This window comes from Geotrypetes seraphini, chromosome 15 (genome assembly GCF_902459505.1).
Source record: "Geotrypetes seraphini chromosome 15, aGeoSer1.1, whole genome shotgun sequence".
Taxonomy (NCBI): domain Eukaryota; kingdom Metazoa; phylum Chordata; class Amphibia; order Gymnophiona; family Dermophiidae; genus Geotrypetes; species Geotrypetes seraphini.
In genome coordinates, this window is record NC_047098.1 from 12,304,027 (window position 1) to 12,328,524 (window position 24,498).

General features: G+C 43.7%; 2 protein-coding genes across 2 annotated transcripts in view; both read left to right on the forward strand.

Moving 5' to 3' along the window:
• NOL9 (nucleolar protein 9) overlaps window positions 1-376 on the forward strand; it is a 34,751-nt gene extending 34,375 nt beyond the window's left edge. Inside the window, exon 12 of the mRNA XM_033921687.1 lies at window positions 142-376. Within this exon, the coding sequence (XP_033777578.1) occupies window positions 142-261 (120 nt within the window). The 3' untranslated portion in view covers window positions 262-376. The remainder of the gene's footprint in view (window positions 1-141) is intronic.
• A 5,320-nt stretch (window positions 377-5,696) lies between these two features.
• The window catches only part of PLEKHG5 (pleckstrin homology and RhoGEF domain containing G5), a 252,202-nt gene continuing 233,400 nt past the window's right edge, over window positions 5,697-24,498 (forward strand). Inside the window, exon 1 of the mRNA XM_033922899.1 lies at window positions 5,697-6,323. Coding sequence (XP_033778790.1) covers window positions 6,263-6,323 — 61 coding nt within the window. The 5' untranslated portion in view covers window positions 5,697-6,262. The remainder of the gene's footprint in view (window positions 6,324-24,498) is intronic.

Consider the following 24,498-nt stretch of genomic DNA (forward strand, 5'->3'; position numbering starts at 1 on the left):
TCATTGGAAACTCTGATGAAGGCATTACTTAGTAAGCATTACAGTGTGGTCTTTTCAAGACAACAAGCTAACAAGAAGGGGAAAGAAGAATTTTGCCTCAAAAATAGTTTTTTACTATTTGGCGTGCTTTTGCCTCCACAGATGCTGTCCCGCACTAAGACGGTTTCTATATTGCCTACCGACTTATGCTCTCATCATCCATGTGTCCATTCATCCCCTGACGAAGGCATCTACGGATGCCGAAACTGGGATCCTAGTTAGGACAATTTATTCTAGACCAAGTTTTAACCCTTATCAAGATGGACATTATGCTTTAGCCTTTATCATCTTTAAGTGACTTTTTATTATTGACACAATAAAGTAACTGTTTGGTTGATTTTCTGACATCTCATTTGCCTCTCTTTGCTGTGTTGTAGTGTGCTTTTTCATCAGAGTTCCCCTAGTAGCATGTACCCATTTCCAAAAATGTCTGAAAAAAACTGATAGCACAGGCTGAGTTTTGAACAGGAAGCGGGAGCGGACTGCTGGGCACGATGGACCTGTGGTCTGACTCGGCAGAGGCGATTTCTTATGTTCTTAATACAGGTGATGGATGATGATTGCTGGTTTCCAGAACTACCCTAGGTAAAAATAATAAACGTACTTAGCAGAAAACTTGTCAGTCTCCTGTACATTTTCAGTATTTCCTGTCTGTTGTTTAAGAATTTTTTTTTTCAGTAATGGACTTGTTCCTTTATAATGAATTCTTTGTGGTTCCTGGACTGATGCCATGGGCTAGTGGATATGACAAACTATCAAATAATCATGGTGAAAGCCATCCCTGGGCTGTGATATCAAGGGAGGCAAAAGTGTGCATTGTTGGTGTTCAGGGCTATAGACAATTTTGATTTAAAAGGGTAGTGAACATGTGCAAATTGATTTGTTTCTTAGACTAAATGCACAAAAAGTGTTGGATTTCTGCAACTCCTGCTTTGCTGGTTGGGATTGAATACATGGAGTGGCATAATTATAATTTTTTAAAAAGTCTAAGTCTGTTTTGGGCCCAAGTCGGTAGTTGTCCAAAGTCCATTCTCATAAAATACGTCCAAAATGTGTTTTTTTTTCGAGAATCGTCTACTTGTACATCTAGCCGTTTGATCGTCCAGTCTGCTAAGTCATCTATCTTTATACCCCATTCTCGTCCAAAAAAATCATTCAAGCCTAAAATGCCTTAAAAAAGACCTTTTAGACATGGGAGGGACCAGCAAAGTGATGGACTGGACACCCAGACATGGCAACAGAGTAGTAGGGCACCTTACAGGGCACTGCTGTGAACTTCACAAAAGGGTGCCACATAAACATCTCACTACAACTCCCTTATAGGTTATGGTGAAAACACCAAAACACCCCTAGAATCTACTAGACCCACCTGTCTACCAACCCAATAGCCCTTATGGCTGCAGGTGACACCTATATAGCAGTACAGTGGGGTTTTGGGGGTGCACATTTTTCACCATGAACGCAGTGGTTAAAGTGGCTTATGGGCCTATGTCCTCCTCTCTATGGTTCACTAGCCCCCCCCCCCCCCCCCCCCCAAGACTACTTAAGCCACCTCTGCAGCTCTACTAGGCTTTCCTTTGTCAGGTGTTGATGTTCTGGAGGCAGGTATGTACATTTTCTGATTTTTATGGCCGGGGAGGGGGGGTCTGATCACTGGGGAAGTGTGTGTGGGTCTGTACTTTGTCCCTGCAGTGATCTGCACAAGCAACAGTGTGGAGGTTGCGACCCATTTTCTGAGACAGTATGAAGAAGATCTGAGTATTCTGGAGAGAATTGTCACCAGCGAGCAAAAGACAAAGCATGGTGAAGTAAAGGAAGAGGTGCTAACCTGGCTTTGGAAGCAGTTGAAAAACTTCTCTGAAGGAATGCTGATGGAAGCGCTGGCACCCCTCCTCCTCTCTTCCCACTCCTCCCCTCACCACGTGTGCCCCCTTTCCCGTATTTCTAGTTCACTGCTGTGAGCAACACCTTCAACGTGTTCCTCGCAACTGCGTCAGCTCTCCCGCCGATGTCACTTCTGGGTACTGCGCATAGGAAGTGGAATCAAAGGGAGAGCCGCCTAGGTCATGAGCACATTGAAGTTGTTACTCGTGGTGGTGAACAACTCGAGGGAAGGGGGAGAGTCCGCACGGTAGGAGGGGATTGGGGAAGAAGTTGGGGGGGGGGGTGGAGATGAGGGCAAGGGAGGGGTGCCTCTGGCCCTCACTATGCTACTGATGATTGATTAGCAGTCTATAAAGGTGTCCTTTGCAGAATACAGTATTAGTTTAGCATCTGTGAGTGCCATTTAGGCCATGCACCCCTTGGTTTTCAGAACTGGGGTGTGCTTTTGGAAGGGGTCCAGATTTCAAGATTTTGCAGTGGAACTGCTTTGGACTCTTAACTGAGGCTAGACCAGTGGTTTCAAACTCACGGCCTGGGGGTCACATGTGGCCCGCCAGGTACTATTTTGAGGCCCTATGGCCTAAAGAAATGGGAACATATCACCCCGTTCTACCACCAACTCCACTGGCTGCCTTTCGAATCCAGAGTGCTCTTCAAGTTCGCATGCTGTTACAAATCGGTAAATGGCTATTCACCAAGATACATCAATCCCCACTTTAACCTCTACTGCTCCTACAAGAAATCCCGCAGAATTCAGCTGTTCGCCTTCCCTTCGCTAAAGCTGTGTCACCTCAAAAGATTCCTAGACAAAACCTTCGCCTTCCAAGCAGCCAAGCTGAACCCATGGCTAGCCCAAATGATACTGGAGGCCCCCACTTACCTCGGCTTTAGAAAACTACTCAAAACTCACCTATTCAGCAAACAAGACCCCTAACTGCCCCCTTCCGGTAATCGCCTTGCATTTGCCCGGCTCAGCTCCTCCTCCTTGATCACTTCTACTACCCTCCTCCTTCTTCATCTGCCAAGCTTGGCTAATTATGTTGTAAACCTGATAAATTGTTGTAAATCTGCATGTCAGTGCGGATCCTAACCTAATTGATGTGAACCGCCTAGAACTCGTTGGGTATGGCGGTATATAAGAATAAAATTATTATTATTATTGTTATTATTATTTATCCTAATCACAAAAGTAAAATAAAACAGTTTCTTGATCAAATGTCTCTTTAGCTATAAATGACAATATTTATTATTAAGACTTAGCCAAAAGGAAAGATTTATAAACTATAAAGTTTTACCTCATGGAAAATTGTCATTTCTTTAATAAGACATTAACTACTTTTTTCTGAGGCCCTCCAAGTACCTACAAATCCAAAATGTGGCCCTGCAAAGGGTTTGAGTGTGAGACCACTGGGCTAGACTGAATGTTGCTCTTTTGATTATTTTTTCATTCTTTTGTCTAAGATGTAATACAGCAATTCTCCTAAATTTTCCTACTATGGTAATGCTCAGAGAACTATAGTTTGAGTTTTCATAAAAGATTGGGGACGTTACACCTCGTATTTAAAAAGAGCATGCTGCGGTTGGTCTGATGGACCAGCAGGGGCATTCATTTATTTATAATTTCAATTTAAATTAGTTGCCAGTCAGAATGCTGTTTTGGCAGCGTGCAATGGATGAAGCAACATCGCTCCAGTCCAGAATAAATAACAAAAATAGGAGAGAAAGACAAAACACAATACAATGTGAGTTCTGGTCCAGAGGCTAGTAGTGACTCAACATTTCATAGAGATAGCTGTTGTGAATAGTGACACATAATACTGCTACTAATCCATTTTTATAGTGCTACTGAATGTATGCAGCACTATAATAATGATATGTATTAAAGGATTAGGGATTGATATACACTTCCCCCTCTGTATTCGTGGGGGTTAGGGGCAGAGCCGGCCTGCGAATATGGAAAAACCGCAAATAATATTTGGGCCGGTTCTGCCCTTATTCCCCGCTTCCCCTGGCTATTTTTAGCCCTGTAAGCCTCCCTCCCTTAAGCCTTACCTGGTGGTCTAGCGGGTTTTCAGGCAGGAGCGATCTTCCCACGCTCCCCCGTGCAGATCACTCACAGGAAATGGCTGCCTTGAGCTCGCGTAGCCTCGAGCCATTTCCTGTGAGCGATCTACACGAGGCAGGAACGTGGGAAGATCACTCCTGCCTGAAAAATTGCTAGACCACCGGGTAAGGCTTAATGGGGTGGGGGTGGGGGTGGGGTTACAGGGCTAAAAATAGCCCGAAAAATGAAAAAATTTTCTGGTGAATAACCGAATCCTGGATACGGAATTCGTGAATTCGGAGGGGGAAGTGTATCACCTTTCTATGGTACAATCAATATTTATTATTTGCAGGTATTCTCTGTCCTTAGGCTTCAAAATCTAAGTTTTTGTATCTGCCGAGTTAGGTGACTTGCCCAGGGTCACAAGGAAGCACAGTGGCAATTGAACCCCTTTATTAGGGTCCAATGTAGGATTATCATTTGACTAGACCAGGGGTGTCCAATGTCGGTCCTCGAGGGCCGCAATCCAGTCGGGTTTTCAGGATTTCCCCAATGAATATGCATTGAAAGCAGTGCCTGCACACAGATCTCATGCATATTCATTGGGGAAATCCTGAAAACCCGACTGGATTGCGGCCCTCGAGGACCGACATTGGACACCCCTGGACTAGACAAAGGAGGACGGATTGAGACATCCAGAAAAAAGGAGGGCGGATTGAGACATCCAGATTTTACTTCCATCAAACGCATAGGAAGTAAAACCCAGATGTCTCAATCTGTCCTCTTCACTGCCATTGCTTTCAATAGACATAAAACCCGGATGTCTCAATTCGCCCTCATAGCTAGAGCTCCTTGAGCTGACCTTCCATGTGACATCGAGCAAGTCTCTCTTTAGGGTAGAGAAGGTCTCATCAGGCTAGGGTTACCATATGGCTCCAGAAAAAGGAGGACCATGTCACAAGGAAGGTCAGTGGGAGAACTAATGTTTTTGAAGGCTGACGTCCTGGCTCTCAGCTCACTATGCTCTAGCTATGAGGCTATATTTTGTTTCTGGTTAAAGGTACCCTTGGATTGGTTTGCTGAAGGAGCTGAGTTCTGTACCCCCCACCCCAGTCAAAGAAAGATTCTAAAAAGTGGGACCGATGATGGTGTAGCCTCAGTTGGGCCAGGTTCATGATCTTGTGATTTTACTTTTCTTAAGGGTTAAGTTTTAAGTTAATTCAGTCTTAATTCTCTCCATATGGTTAGGTTTGGCAGGAGAGAAAAGCTTTGGCTAACAATCAAGCCCTGAACAGTGGCTAAAATAAATATGGGAGCCATCTGTGCAGACTGGAAAAAAAAAAAAAAATTGCAATGTGCAACACAAGGCCCTCTTCACACAGACCTCACTAAGGTAAACATATTTTCAGAGTTGGCCAGAAAGTAAAAAAAAAAAAAATAAATTACAGAGAAGGCATTGTGTATAGATGCAGAAAATAAAATCCAAAGTGTAGCAAAGATTCACTTAGGACAAAGGTAAGCAATTCTGAGTGTTAGCAGACTGTGACCAAGCTGGAATATGAAAATCTCCACACATCAAAACCCGGAGAAAAAGTGATGCTGCTTTCACAGGCTTCAAAGCACATGGTTGCTGTGGCAACCCCCCTGCTTTTCCTCCTGCGGCTGCTCCGAGGACTGTGCTGGGAATTTTCAGAAAAGCTCGGAGGATTGAGACGTACACTTAAGCTGACAGGGAGCAGAAAAGTAGTTTAAGTGCTTAACTTTGACCTCTCATCCTTCTCCTTCCCACTGGGGTAGGTGGAAAGGATCGTTTGTAAGGAACAGACAAAAAAAATCCCGGAAAGTGAGAGAAAACTGGGGGAAAGGAAAAAAAAAATTTTTTTTTAAACTGGAAATTTATGTTCAGAAGGAGCAAAATGAACGAGTAAAACTCATCCAGACTAATAAATTAAACAGCGTTGGAGGAGAAAAGCACGAGACTGCAAGACTCATACAGGATTCCTTGGAGAGCTGAATATTAAAGGCAATAAACTTAGTTATTGCCTCTGTTGCAACACCTGAAAAGCACAAGGAAATAATAATTTAAAAAAATAGACCTGATTTCATGAAGATGAGCGAAGCAAGTACTGGCTACTTAAATAATCTGAGCAGAAGCCCAAAGAAGGCTGTCTGAGTCAGAGTTCAGTAGTGGACATGAGACCAGTGGCTGGGGTTTAGTGCTGCGGACAGACTTCTTTGGTAGCTCCCACCGAGCCTTGGTCATTCTACTGTTAGCAGAGGAAGAGGAGGCGTAGGATGAATTCAGCCAAATATGGCTCACCTTCCCACAACTGGCTTAATCTGCGCATGAAAACAAGTAAGTACTCTAATCAATTTCTTTTTTTTCTTATCAGTAAATAGCATTTAGCAATGGAGAAGTCAGACCTGTATACTGCTATCATACACAGTATATTATTATCTAAAACAAGAGGATAAACGTGCATATATTTGGAATATGGAATACTTTTCAGACCTCGGCCTCATTAGGTTTTGGTTATTTTCAATCAGTTGGGCAATACAGTTGATGGTAGTAGATAAAGAGATGCTAGAAGCTAGCTCAAGGCTGCAATCCAGTCGGGTTTTCAGGATTTCCCCAACAAATATGCACGAGATCTGTTTGCATGTACTGCCTCCATTGTATGCAAATAAGTCTCATCATAGTCATTGGGGAAATCCTGAAAACCTGACTGGATTGCAGCCCTCGCCCACCCCTGACCTAGGGAGAGGAAGTGGCCTACTAGTTAGGGCACTGGAATCAGTGGGGTAGAAAAGGGGGTGTGGTCCACCCCAGGTGCCATCTTGATGGGGTGCTGGCACTTGTCCTACTCACCGCCCCCCCCCCCCCTCCACCATGCGCATGCACCCACCCATCCCCTTCCAACATTCCCAGCGTGAGCAGCAACCCTATCCTGCTCGTGCCAACGTCGGCTCTTCCCCTGACATTACTTCCTGGACCCGTGCCCAGGAAGTGACATCACAGGAAGAGCCAAAGCTGGCACGAACAGCAGGATGGGGTTACTGCTCGTGCCAGGAACATTAAAGAGGTAGAGGAGAAGGGAAGGAGTGTGTGCATGACAGGAGAGAGCGGGGAAGGAGCGGGTGAAGAGGGTGGGAAAGCTGGGCTTCCAAATCTTATGGTTCTGCCACTGACATTTCTTGTGACTTTGGGCAGATCTCAGGCACTCAGGGGCAACAATGTATTGTTACTGGTGCTTAAAAACGGCGTTAGCAAGCTGTGCTCAGGAGCCGCATTCTAACTGCAGGCTCATTGTGCATTACCCATATGCTAAAAAAATACATTATATTATAGTATGGGGCCATATTTGGGTGCAGAGAGTAGATTTGTCCTGCACTAATTGGTTAGTGTATGGATATTGGTGTACACAGATCAATTAGTGCAAGAGGAGTCTTTACCACCTACAAAATAGGTTATGGTAGGGCCGCATGAGCTAATGGTCACATGCTAATTTCAACACATGGCCATTAATAGAGAAACACTACTTCAACAAACAATGGTAAAGAACCTCTTGTATGTGATACACAACTCCCAATAATAGGTTCTTTGTGCAATTGGTTTTACATGTGTCTCGAGGGAAAGACCTCAGAAACCTGCATCCAACACAGAACAGTCAATTCTTGTGGTGGTATAACTTAGCAGGACAGATTTTCTATCATTGGTCGCAAAACCCTCCACACACCAATCCCAAGTGCTTTCTGCTATAACAGTCAATATTAATTTCTATAGCACTAGGTGTGTGAAAATATGATGCACTTATCTGGTTGCAGAATAAGGCCCGACGGGACCCGTTTCGCCAGCTTATGGCGCCAACCTTTATATGGCGGCGTTCGAAAAAACGTGGGTGGATTGTTCCCCTTTTCATTCAAAAATTTTCCAATGGTTCCGTTACATAGATGACGTGTTCATGCTATGGAGTGGCACGGAAAAAGAATTACAACAGTTTCATACTTGGTTAAATACATGCGATGAATGCATTCAATTTACCATGAAGTTTTCTACATCCTCCGTGGTTTTTTTAGATGTCATAGTCATTCAGTCTGAAGGTTTTTTTGCCACTGATTTACACATCAAGCCGACCGACCGAAATACTATTTTGGAGTACACAAGCTGCCACCCCATGGCTTTAAGAAACAATTTGCCGTTTTCCCAATTCCTCCGGATCAAGAGGAATTGTTCCACAGGAAACCGCTACAGGACCCAAGCCACGGGGTTCGGGGAGAAGCTGCGCTTACGCGGATACCCGCACCAGGTAGTTAAAAGAGCACAGAAACGTGCCAAGTATTATAACAGAGATTGGCTGTTGGCACCGAAGGATAGTAGTGAGGAGACTTTGCCAGAGAAGAAAAGTGACCATGTTCAAACGTGTGTGATGAGATTCACAGCACATGGATATGCTCCTGCTACTATCATGAAGAAGAACTGGAGGATAATTCAAACCCTTCCTTTGTTTCATGATGTCCCTTTAAGGATTGCGTATACAAGGGACAAGAACCTTAAAGATCTATTAAGTCCTTCTATGTATCGCACTACACCAAGGGAACTCACAGCTCAACCATGGGGCTTTGTGAAGTGTGGCACTTGTAGTATATGCCAGATGACGATACAGGGATCCAGCTTCATAAACCCTGTCGATAAAAGAATGTACTATTTGAAACATCATATGACCTGTAACTCTACTTTCGTAGTGTACGCTATTTTTTGCCCTTGCAAGAAAGTGTACATAGGGAAAACAATACGTCCGTTCAAAACCAGGATGTATGAGCATCGTTCTAACCTCAAGCTCAAAAGAATCAGTGCCCCCATCGTAGAACACTGTCTGGAATTCAAGCATGATTTTCATCACTTATCCTGTATGTGTATTGACCATGAACCTTACAACGATCGGGGGGGTGATCGACACACTAGATTATTACAAAGAGAGGCCAGATGGACTTTCCAACTCAGTGCTGTAAAACCTACTGGTTTGAATGGGAACATCGGCTGGCACTCTTTCTTCTAATGTTTCTTTTCTCTGATGTTGTACTATTCTTTTGATGACGTCATGATCGCATGCTTTTAAATACGCATGCGCGGCGTGTGTTCGCCTCCGGCGCCATTTTTCAAAGTGTTTTCAGGACTGAACACAGTGAGTACGATTTCGTATAAACTTGCAGAGACAATTGGATGTTTTGCTATCGTAGTGATGGCTAAGCACTTGTCTTATTGTTGTCTTGCAGCTGTCACAAAAATAGGATCCCTGACGAAGCCATAAGCTGGCGAAACGGGTCCCGTCGGGCCTTATTCTGCAACCAGATAAGTGCATCATATTTTCACACACCTAGTGCTATAGAAATTAATATTGACTGTTATAGCAGAAAGCACTTGGGATTGGTGTGTGGAGGGTTTTGCGACCAATGATAGAAAATCTGTCCTGCTAAGTTATACCACCACAAGAATTGACTGTTCTGTGTTGGATGCAGGTTTCTGAGGTCTTTCCCTCGAGACACATGTAAAACCAATTGCACAAAGAACCTATTATTGGGAGTTGTGTATCACATTAATAGAGAAAGCCAAAGTGCAGCCATTTTAGAGCCATGGTAAAATAATGGACTCAACACGTGAGTACACCACACACTATAAATAGTGCCATCTTTTAGCAGTGGCGTAGTAAGGGGTGTGTGGACTGCCCCAGACGCCAAGTCAGTGGGGGCCCTGGCACCTCTCTGCCCCACCCTGCCACCCTCGTGCCATCTCTCCCCCCACCCCATACCTCTATATTATCTTTATTAGTGCGAGAGACTTTTGTATGTTGCTCGCACCAGCCTGGTTCCCCTCTGAATCACTTCCGGGTCAAAGGGCCAGGAAGTGACATCAGGGAATCAAATGCTGGCATGAGGAGCATGCTTGCAGAAGCCACTTGCGCTGGTGAAGATTAAAAGGTACAGGGGGGGAGGGAGATTACAAGTGTGGAATGGGGGGCGGGAAGAAGCAGGGGATGACGACGCAGGGGAGGGTGTAACCGCCCCCTACCCTTACTACACCACTGCCTTGTAGTATAGCTTTGTAAACAGGCCTTTAGTATGATCTTTGGGGTAAGGACATGCACTTATCACCACAGTACAGGGTTGATCAAGAAGAACTCAAAACCTATTCACCTTCCCATCTAATAATGGAACCCGTCTTAAGAAACTATACGACAGCCTTCTAGCGACACAGGCAGCAAAAATTGACCCCACAATCACCAAACTAATAATCAATACAACAGACATCAAAGTATTTCGAAAAGAAATCAAAACATTTCTATTCAGAAAACACGTCATTACCAACTAATATCCTCTCTTTATGCACAAGCTCTCCCTCTATAGAATAACACATTAATCAATTCTTAGAACCTTTCCTATCATACATACTCTGATTCCTATATAAACATTTTCCACACTATCCAATAAACTTCTTATGTCATTATTAGGTAACTTCCAATCTGTAAACCGTATATACTGATATTCTCCACTATATTCTCTTATCACTTGATTCCCTGATATGTAATTTTCATAATTGAATCCTCTACCACACCATGTAATGTACATGAATCACTGTTATGTAATTTATCTAGATAATCTTTATTACGCAATTCTTTTGGTAATGTCCAAATCTCCTATAATTTGTATTCCGCCTTGAACAATACATAATGTATAATGTATTCAAAATTAATTTTCCTATGAACTGTTTTCCTACCTTCTTCAACTCTATGTTTATAACCTAACTAATTTATTTTTCTCAAGTACTTTAGCAAGAATGTGAGCCTTTGGGACAGTCAGGGAACTCTAAGTACTCTCTCTTCATCTTAATTAATCTTACTTATTGCATTTCTTCTGTTTCAACTGTAAACCGCTTAGAACTTCACGGTACAGCGGTATATAAGAAATAAAATTATTATTATTATTATTATTGTATACCTTGAGCAGTGTTCTATAAAAATAAATATTATCAAGAATAAATGGCTCGTCCGGTCTTCCCAGTAATAGGGTTAGAATTTTAATTGCCACTCTGTCACTCCAAGGCTGAAGCCAATCTGTGGAATTTATGGACAGGTTGAATGCTGCATGTTGCAAAGTGCTGCTATAATATTAATATAATAAATAGACTGTGCAAACTATATGGCTGTTTAGACCTATTCTGCGTGCTCTTTTAGATTCTTCTAAATACTGTATGCAGTTTTTCAATTCTTTATTTCTTATCCTTTCATTACTTATTGGTATTTATTGTTTTAGGGCAGGGGCCTCAAAGTCCCTCCTTGAGGGCCGCAATCCAGTCAGGTTTTCAGGATTTCCCCAATGAATATACATGAGATCTATGTGCATGCACTGCTTTCAATGCATACTCATTGGGGAAATCCTGAAAACCCGACTGAATTGCGGCCCTCGAGGAGGGACTTTGAGACCCCTGTTTTAGGGGTGTACAAGGGGGTGCTGAAAACCAACCGGCTTCCTAAATTCTGAGTGTTATTTTGTCCCTGTAGCCGAAAAGAGTGTTAGCTTATTTCATTAAGTGCCAATTTGCAGAAACAAAATTCTATGTTTTTTGGCATTGTTTCAGACCATTTATTGAACCATCCACGTCATTCTCTTCTTGGCTGGGCTGAGAACTTTTCAGCACCCCCTTGTATTTTGATTAAAACTCACGATTAATCATGCAATTAAAGGTATGTTTACTTTCCCCCACTGCAGCTCCTTGAGACTCTGGGAAGCTAGGTGACTTGCCCAGACATTTAAGGAGCTGCAGTGGGGAAAAATACATATTGTATTTTTCGGACCATAAGAGGTACCTGTAGAGGAGGAAAAACTAAGGAGAAAAAAATTTGGTTCAGAATTTTTTTTTTCTTCTTGGTTTTTCCTCCTCTACATATAGGTGCGTCTGGTGCTGGGAAGCTTGCAGCCCGAGCAGCCTGCAGCCCAAAGCCTTCATAATGGAAGTACAAGCTGCCTGGGAGAAGTTTGATGCTGTAGTAGTAGGTGCAGCTCTTTACAAAGATTATCAATGAATGGACACCCTGGAGGATCCACTGATTAATCTGCAAGGATTAACAAAACATGGGAGCTAGAGATGTTTTAGCTCTATGTATCATGGTTTGTGTCATCGAGGCAGGAAATTAAATAAAAATGTTGTCTTCTTTCCACGTTGGTTCATTTCTTCCATCAGTCATGGTCAATAAAGTACCATTTAAAGCAGGGGTAGGGAACTCCGGTCCTCGAGAGCCGTATTCCAGTCGGGTTTTCAGGATTTCCCAATGAATATGCATGAGATCTATTTGCATGCACTGCTTTCAATGCATATTCATTGGGGAAATCCTGAAAACCCGACTGGAGTCCCCTACCCCTGATTTAAAGGAATACCAAAACAGTGCATGGTCTCCACTAAAACCCCCATACCGATTACACCGTGCCCTCCCCCCGGTACCTTTTTAAGTGGCGGTGGTCCAGCGCGGTCTTCTGCTGGACGGTTGTCTTTCGCTGCAGACCAGAGTCTCAGCCTGCCTGTTCGACAATGCCACCTGCATGTTTCACCGCCATCTAAAATTGAATATGGCTAAAACAGAGCTGCTCATCTTCCTGCCGAAACCCACCTCTCTGCTTCCCTCATTCTCAGTCTCTGTGGACAACACTCTCATCCTTCCTGTTTTGTCTGCTCGTAATCTTGGGGGTCATCTTTAACTCCTCTCTCTCCTTCACCGCCCAGATACAACATATCGCTAAAACCTGCTGCTTCTTCCTCTATAACATTACAAAATTTGACCCTTCCTCTCTGAGCACACTATTAAAACACTTATCCACGCCCTCATCACCTCACGTTTAGATTACTGCAACTCACTACTCTCAAGCCTTCCACTTAAGCATCTTGCTTCCCTCCAATCCAACTAGAATTTGGCTGCATGACTCATATTCTGGGCGAGCCGCTTTACTCATGTTACCCCTCTCCTAAAGTCACTTAATTGGCTTTCCATCCGTTTCCAAATACAATTCAAACTCCTCTTGCTTACCTACAAATGCACTCACTCACTGCCCTTCACTATCTCTCCTCACGTATCTTCCCCCTATGATCCCTCCTCCCCCATGAGCTCCACTCCGCTGGTAAGTCCCTCCTTTCTGTGTCCTTCTCTTTGGCTGCCAACTCCAGCCTCCATCCCGTCTGCCTTGCTGCACCGTATGCTTGGAACAAGCTACCGGAATCCCTTACGGTGGGCTCTGTCTCTGGCAGTGTTCAAGGCCCAGTTAAAAGCCCACCTCTTTGAGAGTGCTTTCGACTCCTAACTCCTCTCACCTTGGGTTCTGCATCCCCAACCCTATATGCCATGCTGTCTCTCCAAGTTAGATTGTAAGCTCTTCCATGCAGGAACTGTCTATACATGCCAAAATGTATATATAGACTTTCAGTGCTATATAAGTGATTAGTAGTAGCAGGAATAAATACCAGGATTATAAGGGGTCAAAATGTCGACTTAGCTGATGTTGCGATATTTCGTGCAGTAGTTTCTTTGATTTAGTTCTATGATTCCTGGCACTACTTTATGAATCCTTCTGTTGATCTGAAATTTTGTGGAGGCCACAAGGCCTATAAGAATATCCTAATGGTGATCATGAAGAGAGATCCCAGATTCCCATGGAGGTCCATAATGTAAGCCCAGAATGCAGGAGCTCAGAAGGAAGTGGGATTTCCCTTGCTTTATGAAAAGGACATAGGAGACGCAGCCAGACACGTCTGATGGAAAGCCTGGATAAATTCAGCACACCAGAGACATCGTTGAAAGAGCTGAGAAAATATTGCATCTGTCATACGGCCAAAGTTATGCTTGGTTAATTTGTCCCGCTCTCCTGGCATTACTGACTCCTTAGACATATCTAGGGACGGCCTAGTTTGGGCTAAAATGAGGCAGTGATAGATTTAGCTGTCTACTGCTTCTAGACACTGCTATCTGCCATGTTCTCTCTCCCAGAATCTCCAATTTCTCACCCATTCCCAGGCTTCCAATTTATTCCTCTAGTCTTCACTTTCTTACTCTGTCCAGACAAGAGGTCTGCATGGGAATGGGGATTGCGGGAATCCCGCGGGTCCCACGGGAATCCCCCCCTAACCCACGGGACTCCCACGGGGTCACCCCTCTGGCCCACGGGACTCCCACGGGGATGGAAGGCTTTGGAAGCAGGGTTCGTCCATATAATATAATGGACATGGAAGCCTTAGTAAAAGAGGGGGTTTATAAGTTAATTACCTGAACAGAAAACGAAAAAAGGGTTCCACCAAAGAGATTCCACAAGGAAAACAGCAGCGCAAACACAGAAGAAACTGTGGAATTGATGATCCTGTCAGAAGTAATTGCTGCTTTTTATGGGGACGGGCGGGGATGGAGATAATTCCTTGCGGAGACGGGTGGGGATGGAGAGGATCCTGGCGGGGACGGGTGGGGACAGAGAGGATTCTGGCGGAGACGGGTGGGGATGGAGAGGATCCTGGCGGGGACGAGCAGGGATGGGTGGGATTTCTGTCGCCACGCAACTTTCTAATTCTGACTTCTCTAGCAAAGCTGAGGGGTCAGTTTCCGTTGTTTATCCTAAGGAGAATACGATGAAGTGCTGAGTATTAAGGATGTGTGAGCCTCTCCCCCCCCCCCCTTCCTGATTTCTATGCCAAGCTTTGGGTGTGAGACATTGCATCAACTGAAACCTTGTGTAAATCCTGGCACGTAAGCCAGGCACAGATCCCCGGTATTCAGTATTACTGCATGCATCTTTCGTGAATGCCCCTGACTGACCCAACCCCTCAAATGGCCATGCTCCATTTTGAGGGTAAGAATGACACCGCCCCCATGGATAACTGCGGGAAACCATCCCATGTCATTGTTTAGTGTCTATCTCAACTGCAGTCCTTCTACACCAGCATTGCAAGGCTTGAGGGTCAGTGGCTGGGCCCATTCCTACTCTGATTCTTCCCTCTCTCCCTGTAGAATGACACGGGGATGGTTTCCAGCAGTTAACTGCAGGGACAGGAATGGGGACAAATTCTGTCCTGGTGTCATTCTGATACTTTTCAATGAGGCAAAAAATGTATCTAGTAAATGGGCACAAGTATAGGGAAGCCAAGCTATTGTGACATCACTGATTATGTTGGCTCTTAGGCATTGGTGGAATGAGGCTTTGTGACATCACAATACGAGGAGCCACTGGAAGGTTCTCAGCTCAACCAAGAAGAGAATGATGTGAAGCCTAGTGAATGACACAGGGCTGTCTAGCAGCCAATCAGGATGCACCGGGAAGGGGCAGGCCCACCTTTAAAACAAAATCAATCATGTCCCAGACTCTTCATCAAATATATTGTGTCTTTCAAAATACGAAAGTTTTAAGAAATTAGAAAAACTTGCCTCCCCTCAGGGCTACTTCCCTTGCTAAAAATGAATTGTAGAATCCGGGGGTTTCTCCATTCTGTGTTTGTGGGGAAAGCTTAGTTTTTCTTAAGTCAAATCTTTACTCCTCAGCATTAGATTGTTGCTAAGTTTATTAACGTTTCTTTCATGTAAATTCTAGGTGGATTTTTCCTTGATGTGTTTCAGTGCTGTAGACACGACGTTTTAGGGATTTTAATGCAATTCAGACTGTGTTAGTGTTTTCCTTCCTTTCCCCAATGAATGGAATTTTTCACATTTTATGCCTGTGGAAAACAAAATCTTTATTGAATAAAGCCCAGATTTTCTCAACATTCTTGTTTGCCAGTGGAATAAACAAAGACATTTTTGGTGACACTGGAGGCACATATTTTTCTCAGAAAGCCCTCTTTGTTTGTGATATAATATTTCACGGTTAGGTTTTGATACTGTAATATTTAATTTCTTTTCAGAAAAAGGGAAAAGGGTTGATCTTTTATTCCAGCTTTGGAGACTTTTGTTCGTTTTGGTTAATGAGAAAAAGATTGAAGACTTGCAGATGAGAAAAATACTTTATAAATTTCCCCTTCTCATGCGAGGTGGTTGGCACAGCCATGTTGGGGAAGTGGCTTGCTCTTGCCAACTTTGAGCTGTAGCCCTTAGGATAGTTCCCCACTCACCCCTCTTCCCCCCATCCTTCCTTCCTTGTCTCACAGCTGTTTTCTCTTAGCAGCTCCAGCTGTTTAGAAACAGCTGACACCATCTGGTTTGAACTAGATGGATGCAATCAAAATGTGCCAGGTATCTACTCTGAGAAGATTCACTTGCCATAGACTTTTTCAACCAGGACCAGGTTTGAACTACACTTCTCCCTCCGTATTCGCCGTGATAGGGGATTAACAGAACCGCAAATACAGAAAAACCGCAAATAACTTTTTCATATGTTATTTCCTGTTTTCTATTAAAAACCATCGTGAATGTGGTGAAACCGCGAATAACATGGTGGGAGACCTGGCCTGTTCCTCAAGGAGAGGCAAAACACGGTGAAGAAAGTGCTGGAAATCCGCGATTTTCTCTGTAAACGCTTGGAATCGGCGATTTCTCTATGCAAGCTGATGTAATTTTGGGGGAGGAGCCAGCAAGCTAAAAACCGTGGTCACTCTAGTATTTCGATTTTAACCATTTTTCCATATGCTGTTTACAAGTTTGAGTCTCAATCAGACCTCTCCATTTAGTTTAGACTAAAAAAAAAAAAAATAATATTCCACTGAATGATCCAGTCTAATTTGGAACAAATTTACCACAGTCAGAGAAAATCTGGTCAAGATTCAGCTTTGAAGTTGAGACTGAAAAACACATGCTTTGCTTAGAGATGACTGATGCTTTCGGTTGAATTCCCTGGCTCAGGAGCTGGCTACAGAATTAATATGTGAGATGTCTAGCCAATACTCATGTATCTGGCAGGATGAAGTTTCTAGAAGCAACAGAATTTGGAAGCTTGGGTTGTTCTAAAATGGGGCAGAGGAGATCGGAGTTTTCTATAACAAGCATAAAGTTTATGTGTGTGCCTTCCCTGTTTCTTTCTGAAAGGCAAAAAAAAAACCATACAGAAATTAGCCTGACATGAGACGATTAAACCATGACATTCTAGGCTTGAATCTCTTGCCAGTTTCCTTCCTGCTTGAAACTCATAGATTAAGGGTCGGAAGAACAGACGTTGCCCTGTCTCTTTTAAAAGAATCCTAGATTAGGTGCATCTCCATCTACAGAGAGGGAATTCGTAGTCTGGATGATGTTCCTGGATGTTTGCTATTGACAGCTTCTTTCTTATCTTTTAAAGCTGTTATATCTGCATACAGTTCAAACTAGAGGTCTGCACGGGAACGGGGATCGCGGGAATCCCACGGTTCCCGCGGGGGTCCTGTGGGAATCCACCCCTAACCCACGGGACTCCCATGGGACTCCCACGGGGACCCCCCTCTAGCCAACGGGACTCCCACGGGGATGGAAGGCTTTGGAAGCAGGGTTCATCCATATAATATAATGGACACGACAGCTTTAGTAAAAGAGGGGGTTTATAAGTTAATTACCTGAACAGAAAACAAAAAAAGGGTTCCACCAAAGAGATTCAACAAGGAAAACAACAGCGCAAACACAAAAGAAACTGGAATTGATGATCCTGTCAGAAGTAATTGCTGCTTTTTATGGGGATGGGCGGGGATTGAGATAATTCCTGACGGGGACGGGTGGGGACGGGCGGGGATGGGTGGGATTTCTGTCCCTGCGCAACTCTCTAGTTCAAACTCCTCTTGTTGGCTTACAAGTGCATTCACTCTGCAGCTCCTTAATATCTCTCCTCTCTTATCTCTTCCTATACTCCTCCCCAGGGACGGAGCTTAATATCTCGCCTCTCTTATCTCTTCCTATACTGTTCCAGGTATATGGTGCAGCAAGACAGAAGGACAGTAGTCTGCAGTTGGCAGTAGAGGAGAAGGGTACGGATAAGAGAGACTGTCTTCTTTGTGACTCTGCACTGTGTACGTCTGGTAGCGCTATAGAAATAATTCATAGTAGTAGTGTGAAGAGTTTCAGTCTTTGGGAAGCAGAGCCGAGATTATGATGTCATAATGCCTCATTCCACCAATGAGAGCCAACCTCATCAGTGATGTCACAATGGCTTGATTGTCTCCCCACTGCCCACCAACCCAGCCAGCTGATTAACCCTTCCCCTTAACTGTATCCATGACATCCTGTTTGTCTGTCTTGCCTGTTTAGATTGTAAGCTCTTTTGAGCATGGACTGTTTTCTTACTCTTTGTGACTCTATGCAGTGCTGCGTGCGTCTTGTAGCGCTTTAGAAATAATTATTAGTTGGAGGAGGAGGAGTGGGTCTAGTGGTTAGAGCTGCAGCCATAGTCCTTGAGGTTGTGTATTCAAGCCTAACACTCTTCCTTGTGGCCCTGGTAAGTCACGTAACCCTAGAGTTACCAGGACATGTCCTCCTTTTCAAGGACATATCTGGAGGTCTGGACAGCTTATCAAAACCCGGCATTTTGTCTGAGTTTTGAAAAGCTTTCCTCAAAATCGCATTGGGAAAGGGCATCCGCGCATGGGTGGCCCTAACACGGTGACATCATTTTTTTGCGTCCGCGCATGCACAGATGCTATCTGGGGATGGGGCTGGAGGGCGGAACAGGGCATGACACAGACAGAACAGGGCAGAACTGGGTGGGGCTGGGGGGCGGGGCCATGGGTCTAGATTTTCCTTTGGGAAAATCTGGTAACCCTAAGTAACTCTCCTTTGTCCCAGGTATATTAGGTACACTTCTCCCTCTGTATTCGCTGTGATAGGGGATTAATAGTACCGCAAATATAGAAAAACCGTGAATAACTTTTTCATGTTTTATTCGCTGTTTTCTATTAAAAACCATCGTGAATATGGTGAAACCGCGAATAACATGGTGGGAGACCTGGCCTGTTCCTGAAGGAGAGGCAAAACACGGTGAAGAAAGGGCTGGGAATTGGCGATTTTCTCTGTAAACACTTGGAATCGGCGATTGCTCTATGCAAGCTGATGTAATTTGGGGGGAGGAGCCAGCAAGCTAAAAACCGTGAATAATCGAAACCGCAAATACGGAGGGAGAAGTGTAGATTGTGAACCTGCTGAGACAGACAGGGAAAATGCTTGAGTACCTGAATGTAAAAACTCCTTAGACAATCTCCAGTATATAAGTAACAAGGAAACTTGGAAGAGATGGTTCAGACGACCTGATATTGTTCTTCCCTAAATGTTTTTTTCTTTTGGTTATTTTATTTTAAACAAATGTAGTTTATCCTTGTATTCCTTATGTATCTTCAAATAACTATAGATAAGATTGTATGTTTATTGTTCTAATGGTTGTTATTTGTCCCCCCCAAATTACTATTGTTAAATGCATTGAAATATTTGATATTGCGTTCAAATCAAAATTTTAATAAACTTGAAACTTGATAACTAAAATGGTCTCCATCATAAAGCATATGGGGGACACACTTAAATATTTAAACATGGATATCTACTAGCCGACTAAAAATCATACAAAATACAGCTATTCGTTTGATTTTTAATCTGAAAAAACACGATCATATCAGTGTCTATTATCAAAAGCTTCACTGGCTACCGTTTGAGGCTAAGGAGTTATTTAAATTTGGATGCATTTGTTTTAAAGTTTTGTTTGGCTTAGCGCCGGCTTACCTTGTTTCTCATTTTAGTTTTTTTTATTTCTAAGAAAAATATTCGTAGATCTGGTTGGTTTTCTTTTCCTTCAGCAAATGCATGCCGTTACAAAAAATTTTGGGATAGGACCTTAGCATTCCAAGCAGGATTAATGAATTCATGTTTGAATCTTCTTGTTTCTCCATTTCTTACTTACTATCAATTTCGAAAAGATCTTAAAACCCACTTATTTAAACAATATAATATACATTATTGATTTTTATATTATCATGTAGTTATAATGTACTTTTAATCTTTTTATCTATACTTATTTTAGTTTATATTGTGTTTTCCTTATTCATTAGTTTTAATGCTTGTATTAGTTACTTAGAATTTTATTATGTATGACGTTATTATTATATTGTATACTGAGTACCTATTGTGTAAACCGCTATGAACTGCTGGTTAGGCGGTACAGAAAAATAAATTATTATTATTATTATCCTAAAGGGAAGGAGGATAGAGGGATGTGATGGAGATTATTTAAATATCTCCAAGGTATAGATACACAGGAGGGGTGATTGCTTTTAAAACAGAAAGGAGATTGGAGTAAGAAGTAATACAATTAGTGTTAAAGGGGGTTTACAAATAAGGAAATGTCTTTACAGAAAGGATGATGGATGAGTGGAATAGCTTCCCAGTAGAGGTGGTAGAGATAAGGACAGTATCTGAATTCAAGAAAGCATGGGACAAGCACAGATGAACTCAGAGAGATGAGCAGTAGGGAGAACGAGAGGACACTCTCGAAAGTTGAAAGGGGATAGATTCTGTACAAACATAAGGAGGTTCTTCTTCACCCAGAGAGTGGTAGAAAACTGGAACGCTCTTCCGGAGTCTGTTGTAGGGGAAAACACCCTCCAGGGATTCAAGACAAAGTTGGACAAGTTCCTGCTAAGCTGGACTCATTTAGAGCACTGGTCTTTGACCTGGGGGCTGCCGCGTGAGCAGACTGCTGGGCACGATGGACCACTGGTCTGACCCAGCAGCAGCAATTCTTATCTTCTTATGTTCAGTGAGTGGGAAGATTAGATAGGCCATGTGCTCTCTTTCTACCATCGTGTTCTCTGCTTCTATGTACGAAAGACCTGCTGGAGTGCCGCATTTTAACTGGCTTAGGAACCGCCAAAGTATTTGGAGAAACCAAAGGCGGAATTGAAAGCATTTTAAAGATGATCCTCAAACTCAGGGGCGGGAAATTTCATGGCGACACCAGGAAATATTTCTTCACCGAGAGAGTGGTTGATCCTTGGAACGAGCTCCCGGTGCAGGTGATCGAGGCAAATAGCATGCAAGAATTTAAGAGTAAATGGGATGCCCATGTGGGATCCCTTAGAGGGTTAAGCCAAGGGAACCTGTCACCAGGAGTGGGATCCCTAGGATAGTAGACTTGGGGGTGGGTCAGTAGAGTGGGCAGACCTGATGGGCTCTGGCCCTTATCTGCCGTCATCTTCTATGTTTCTATATCTCTGCCAGACTCATTCACCACTGGTTCCAGAATCTGAATTTTATTCCTTGACATGTGGTAGCTACAGAGTCTGTCCTTTATTAGCCAAAATGGTACACAGTGCCAAGTGATTAAAATAATCAGAAAAAATATCCTTTCTCCTTTTTTTTTTTTTTCATTGTCTATGAAAAGTGAAATTTTTGAAAGCGTCTGTGGGAAGTTGAAGAAAGGCTCTTTGTCCAGGCCAATGTTTAGGCCATTGGTCAGTATACAGTGGTACCCTTTGCTGTCCCAGCATTCTCCTTTTCCTTGAGATGAATGAAGCACTTGTCCAGCAACCAGCATCTACTCCTTGAGGCCAAATGTTGCCTTCTCGCTAGTCCCACACACAGGATTGCTGGAAACACGCTACAGGCATAGCTGAATCGGAATGACAAGAAAACCAACGTACCTGATTTTCTAGCAAGAAAGAAAGTGAAGAAACATGGAAGAATCTGTTTCCTTTAACAACTGAAGTGGAACGGTTGTATTTTCTTTTCTTTTTAAATAAACAAACCTGCAATATGTTTCTCTACTGGAAAAAACGTGGAGCTTATGAACTTGAAACTCTCCCCACATCTTTGACCGAGCTAGGATACAGCAATTTGGAACGCTTCTCGTGGACTTCCACTCTTGAAATCATTGAGGATCTTGGCGGTAAGTCGTAAGCGATATGGCTGTGGGTGTCTGTTGGGATGACAGGGAGAATGAGATGAATCAATGTGTCGAAACTATGTTCAATGCAATCGTGCCCATCATGGTATTTATTCCGCAAATTCTCTATTTCTAGGATCTTGAGGGCTAGAGTATATTTTTCTTTGTGCTGAATACTTGAATAATATAAGCCATGCAATGTTCTTTTAAATAAGGGCAACTAGGAATTATTGTGCAATAATTAAATTCCTTTTTTTATACTCTCTACAGTTTGCCTATAAATTGAGTAATGAGGCAATGAATCTTAGCATTGTCTATTGGTACTGTTTTCATTTAATTTTTTTAACTGGATAGAATTAAACTTGAAAACAAATGGGTTCATTTTGGACTTTTTCTGTGTGTGGTCATATATTCAAGGATATTTGGGGCAAAAAGCCAAAGGGTTCTTTTAACTAAGCTGTTGTAAGCACTAATATGTGATTACCACAGGTTAAAATGCAGTACCGCAGGGCTGTGGCATTCCATAGTGTTTGCTACCTATGTGCTAAAAAATAGATTTTATTTTTTGGCACTGGGGGTAGGTCTGGGGCTACAGAATAAGGCACCGGTATTGGTGGACGCTTAAAAATGGCCATTGATTGCATGTCAATTGCACATCGGTGCCATTTATAGAATCACAGCTGTTTTTTAAACATGCACCTTAAATCTAAGCCAGCATTTTTATTTTTATTTTTTTTATAATATCTTTATTGGAAGAAGCAGTACAACCATAACACAGCCAAAAAATCACAACAAGAAGACAGAGAATACCAACATTTAAGTCCCCTGTCTTGTGCCTATGGAAACACCTAGGGCAGGGGTAGGCAATTCCGGTCCTCGAGAGCCGGAGCCAGGTCAGGTTTTCAGGATATCCACAATAAATATGCATGAAATAGATTTGCATCTCAAGGAGGCAGTGCATGCAAATCCATCAAGGACCGGAATTGCCTACCCCTGATCTAGGGTCACCTAAGGTCACTACTAGTGTAAGCCAAGCCCACACTGACCTCAGACTAGAGAGTTGCACGGGGACAGAAATCCCACCCGTCCCCACCAGGATCCTCTCCGTCCCCACCCGTCCCCGTCAGGATCCTCTCCGTCCCCACCTGTCCCCGCAAGGAATTACCTCCATCCCCGCCCGTCCCCATAAAAAGCAGCAAGTACTTCTGACAGGATCATCAATTCCACAGTTTCTTTTGCTGTTTTCCTTGTGGAATCTCTTTGGTGGAACCCTTTTTTTGTTTTCTGTTCAGGTAATTAACTTATAAACCCCTCTTTTACTAAGGCTGACGTGTCCATTATATTATATGGATGAACCCTGCTTCCAAAGCCTTCCATCCCCGTGTGAGTCCCGTTGGCTAGAGGGGGGTCCCCGTGGGAGTCCCGTGGGCCAGAGGGGGGTCCCCGTGGGAGTCCCTTGGGTTAGGGGGGATTCCCGCAATCCCCGTTCCCGTGCAGACCTCTACCTCAGACATCCTTAGGTGTGCCTAGACACTTCCGTAGGTGCGCGAACAGCACCTTCAACGTAGGCGCCATTCACCGCATCAATTTTTTTTTTTTAAATGTGTGCCCCGATTGGTTAGATGGCAGTAGGATGCCTGTCGCCACATAACTTTGGGACACCATTGCTAGAATCCAGGCCTAAGTATGTTCTGCACTAATTGATTAGCATAGTGACATTGGCACTGGTGCCACGTAAAAGGGCATTACAGTCGTTGAGTTGTGAGATTACTAAGGAGTGGATAAGAACTTGGATGGCAGGTTTTGTTAGAAGGTGACGTCTAGAGGAAATCAGTTTTAGGTTGAAGAAACCGTCGACATTTATAAAAATGCTGACTGCTGCTGGCTCACTATTGATCCACATATGTTTACCGGCTGCCACTAAACAAATATCTCTGAATATTGACCTGAGTAGTTTTAAGACTGAGCCACTATAATTGAGCAGGTAGGTCCCGATGTAATCTCTTCAGAATTATAGAATCACTAGTCTTTAAGCCCGTTACATTAACGGGTGTTAGAATAGATGTGTGTGTGTCTTTCTTTCTTTCTTTTTCTTTCTCTCCTTGGCCGCTGTCTGTCTGTCTTTCTTTCTTTCTTTCTGTCTCTCTCTTTCCTCGGCTGTCCACCACCACCCCTTGCCTGCTCCCCTTGTCCAGAAGTATCCCTTCTCCCTTCCTTTTACCTCCCCCCTGTCCAGCAGCACCCCATCACTGCTCCCCCTGTCCAACAGCAGCCCTTCTCCCTTCGTTTTATCTTTCCCCCTGTCCAGCCGCAGGCCTTCTCCCTTCCTTTTACCTCCCCCCTGTCCAGCAGCACCCCATCACTGCTCCCCCTGTCCAACAGCAGCCCTTCTCCCTTCGTTTTATCTTTCCCCCTGTCCAGCCGCAGGCCTTCTCCCTTCCTTTTACCTCCCCCCCCTGTCCAGTAATGTACTTTTAATCTTTCCCTGTTCCCCCTGTCCAGCATCCGCTAGCCCGGGCAGCCTCAGGGCTTTTGCTAGGCCGGCCCACCTCGCATTATCGAAGTGGGCCAGCCTATCAAATGCCCTGCGGCTGCAAAATGAAACCGCGGCTGCTGCGTTTGCCGGTCCGGGGGTTGAGAAGAAGCTTCCCGGCAGCGGTAGCACAAGAAGTCAGCCAGCATCGGAGATC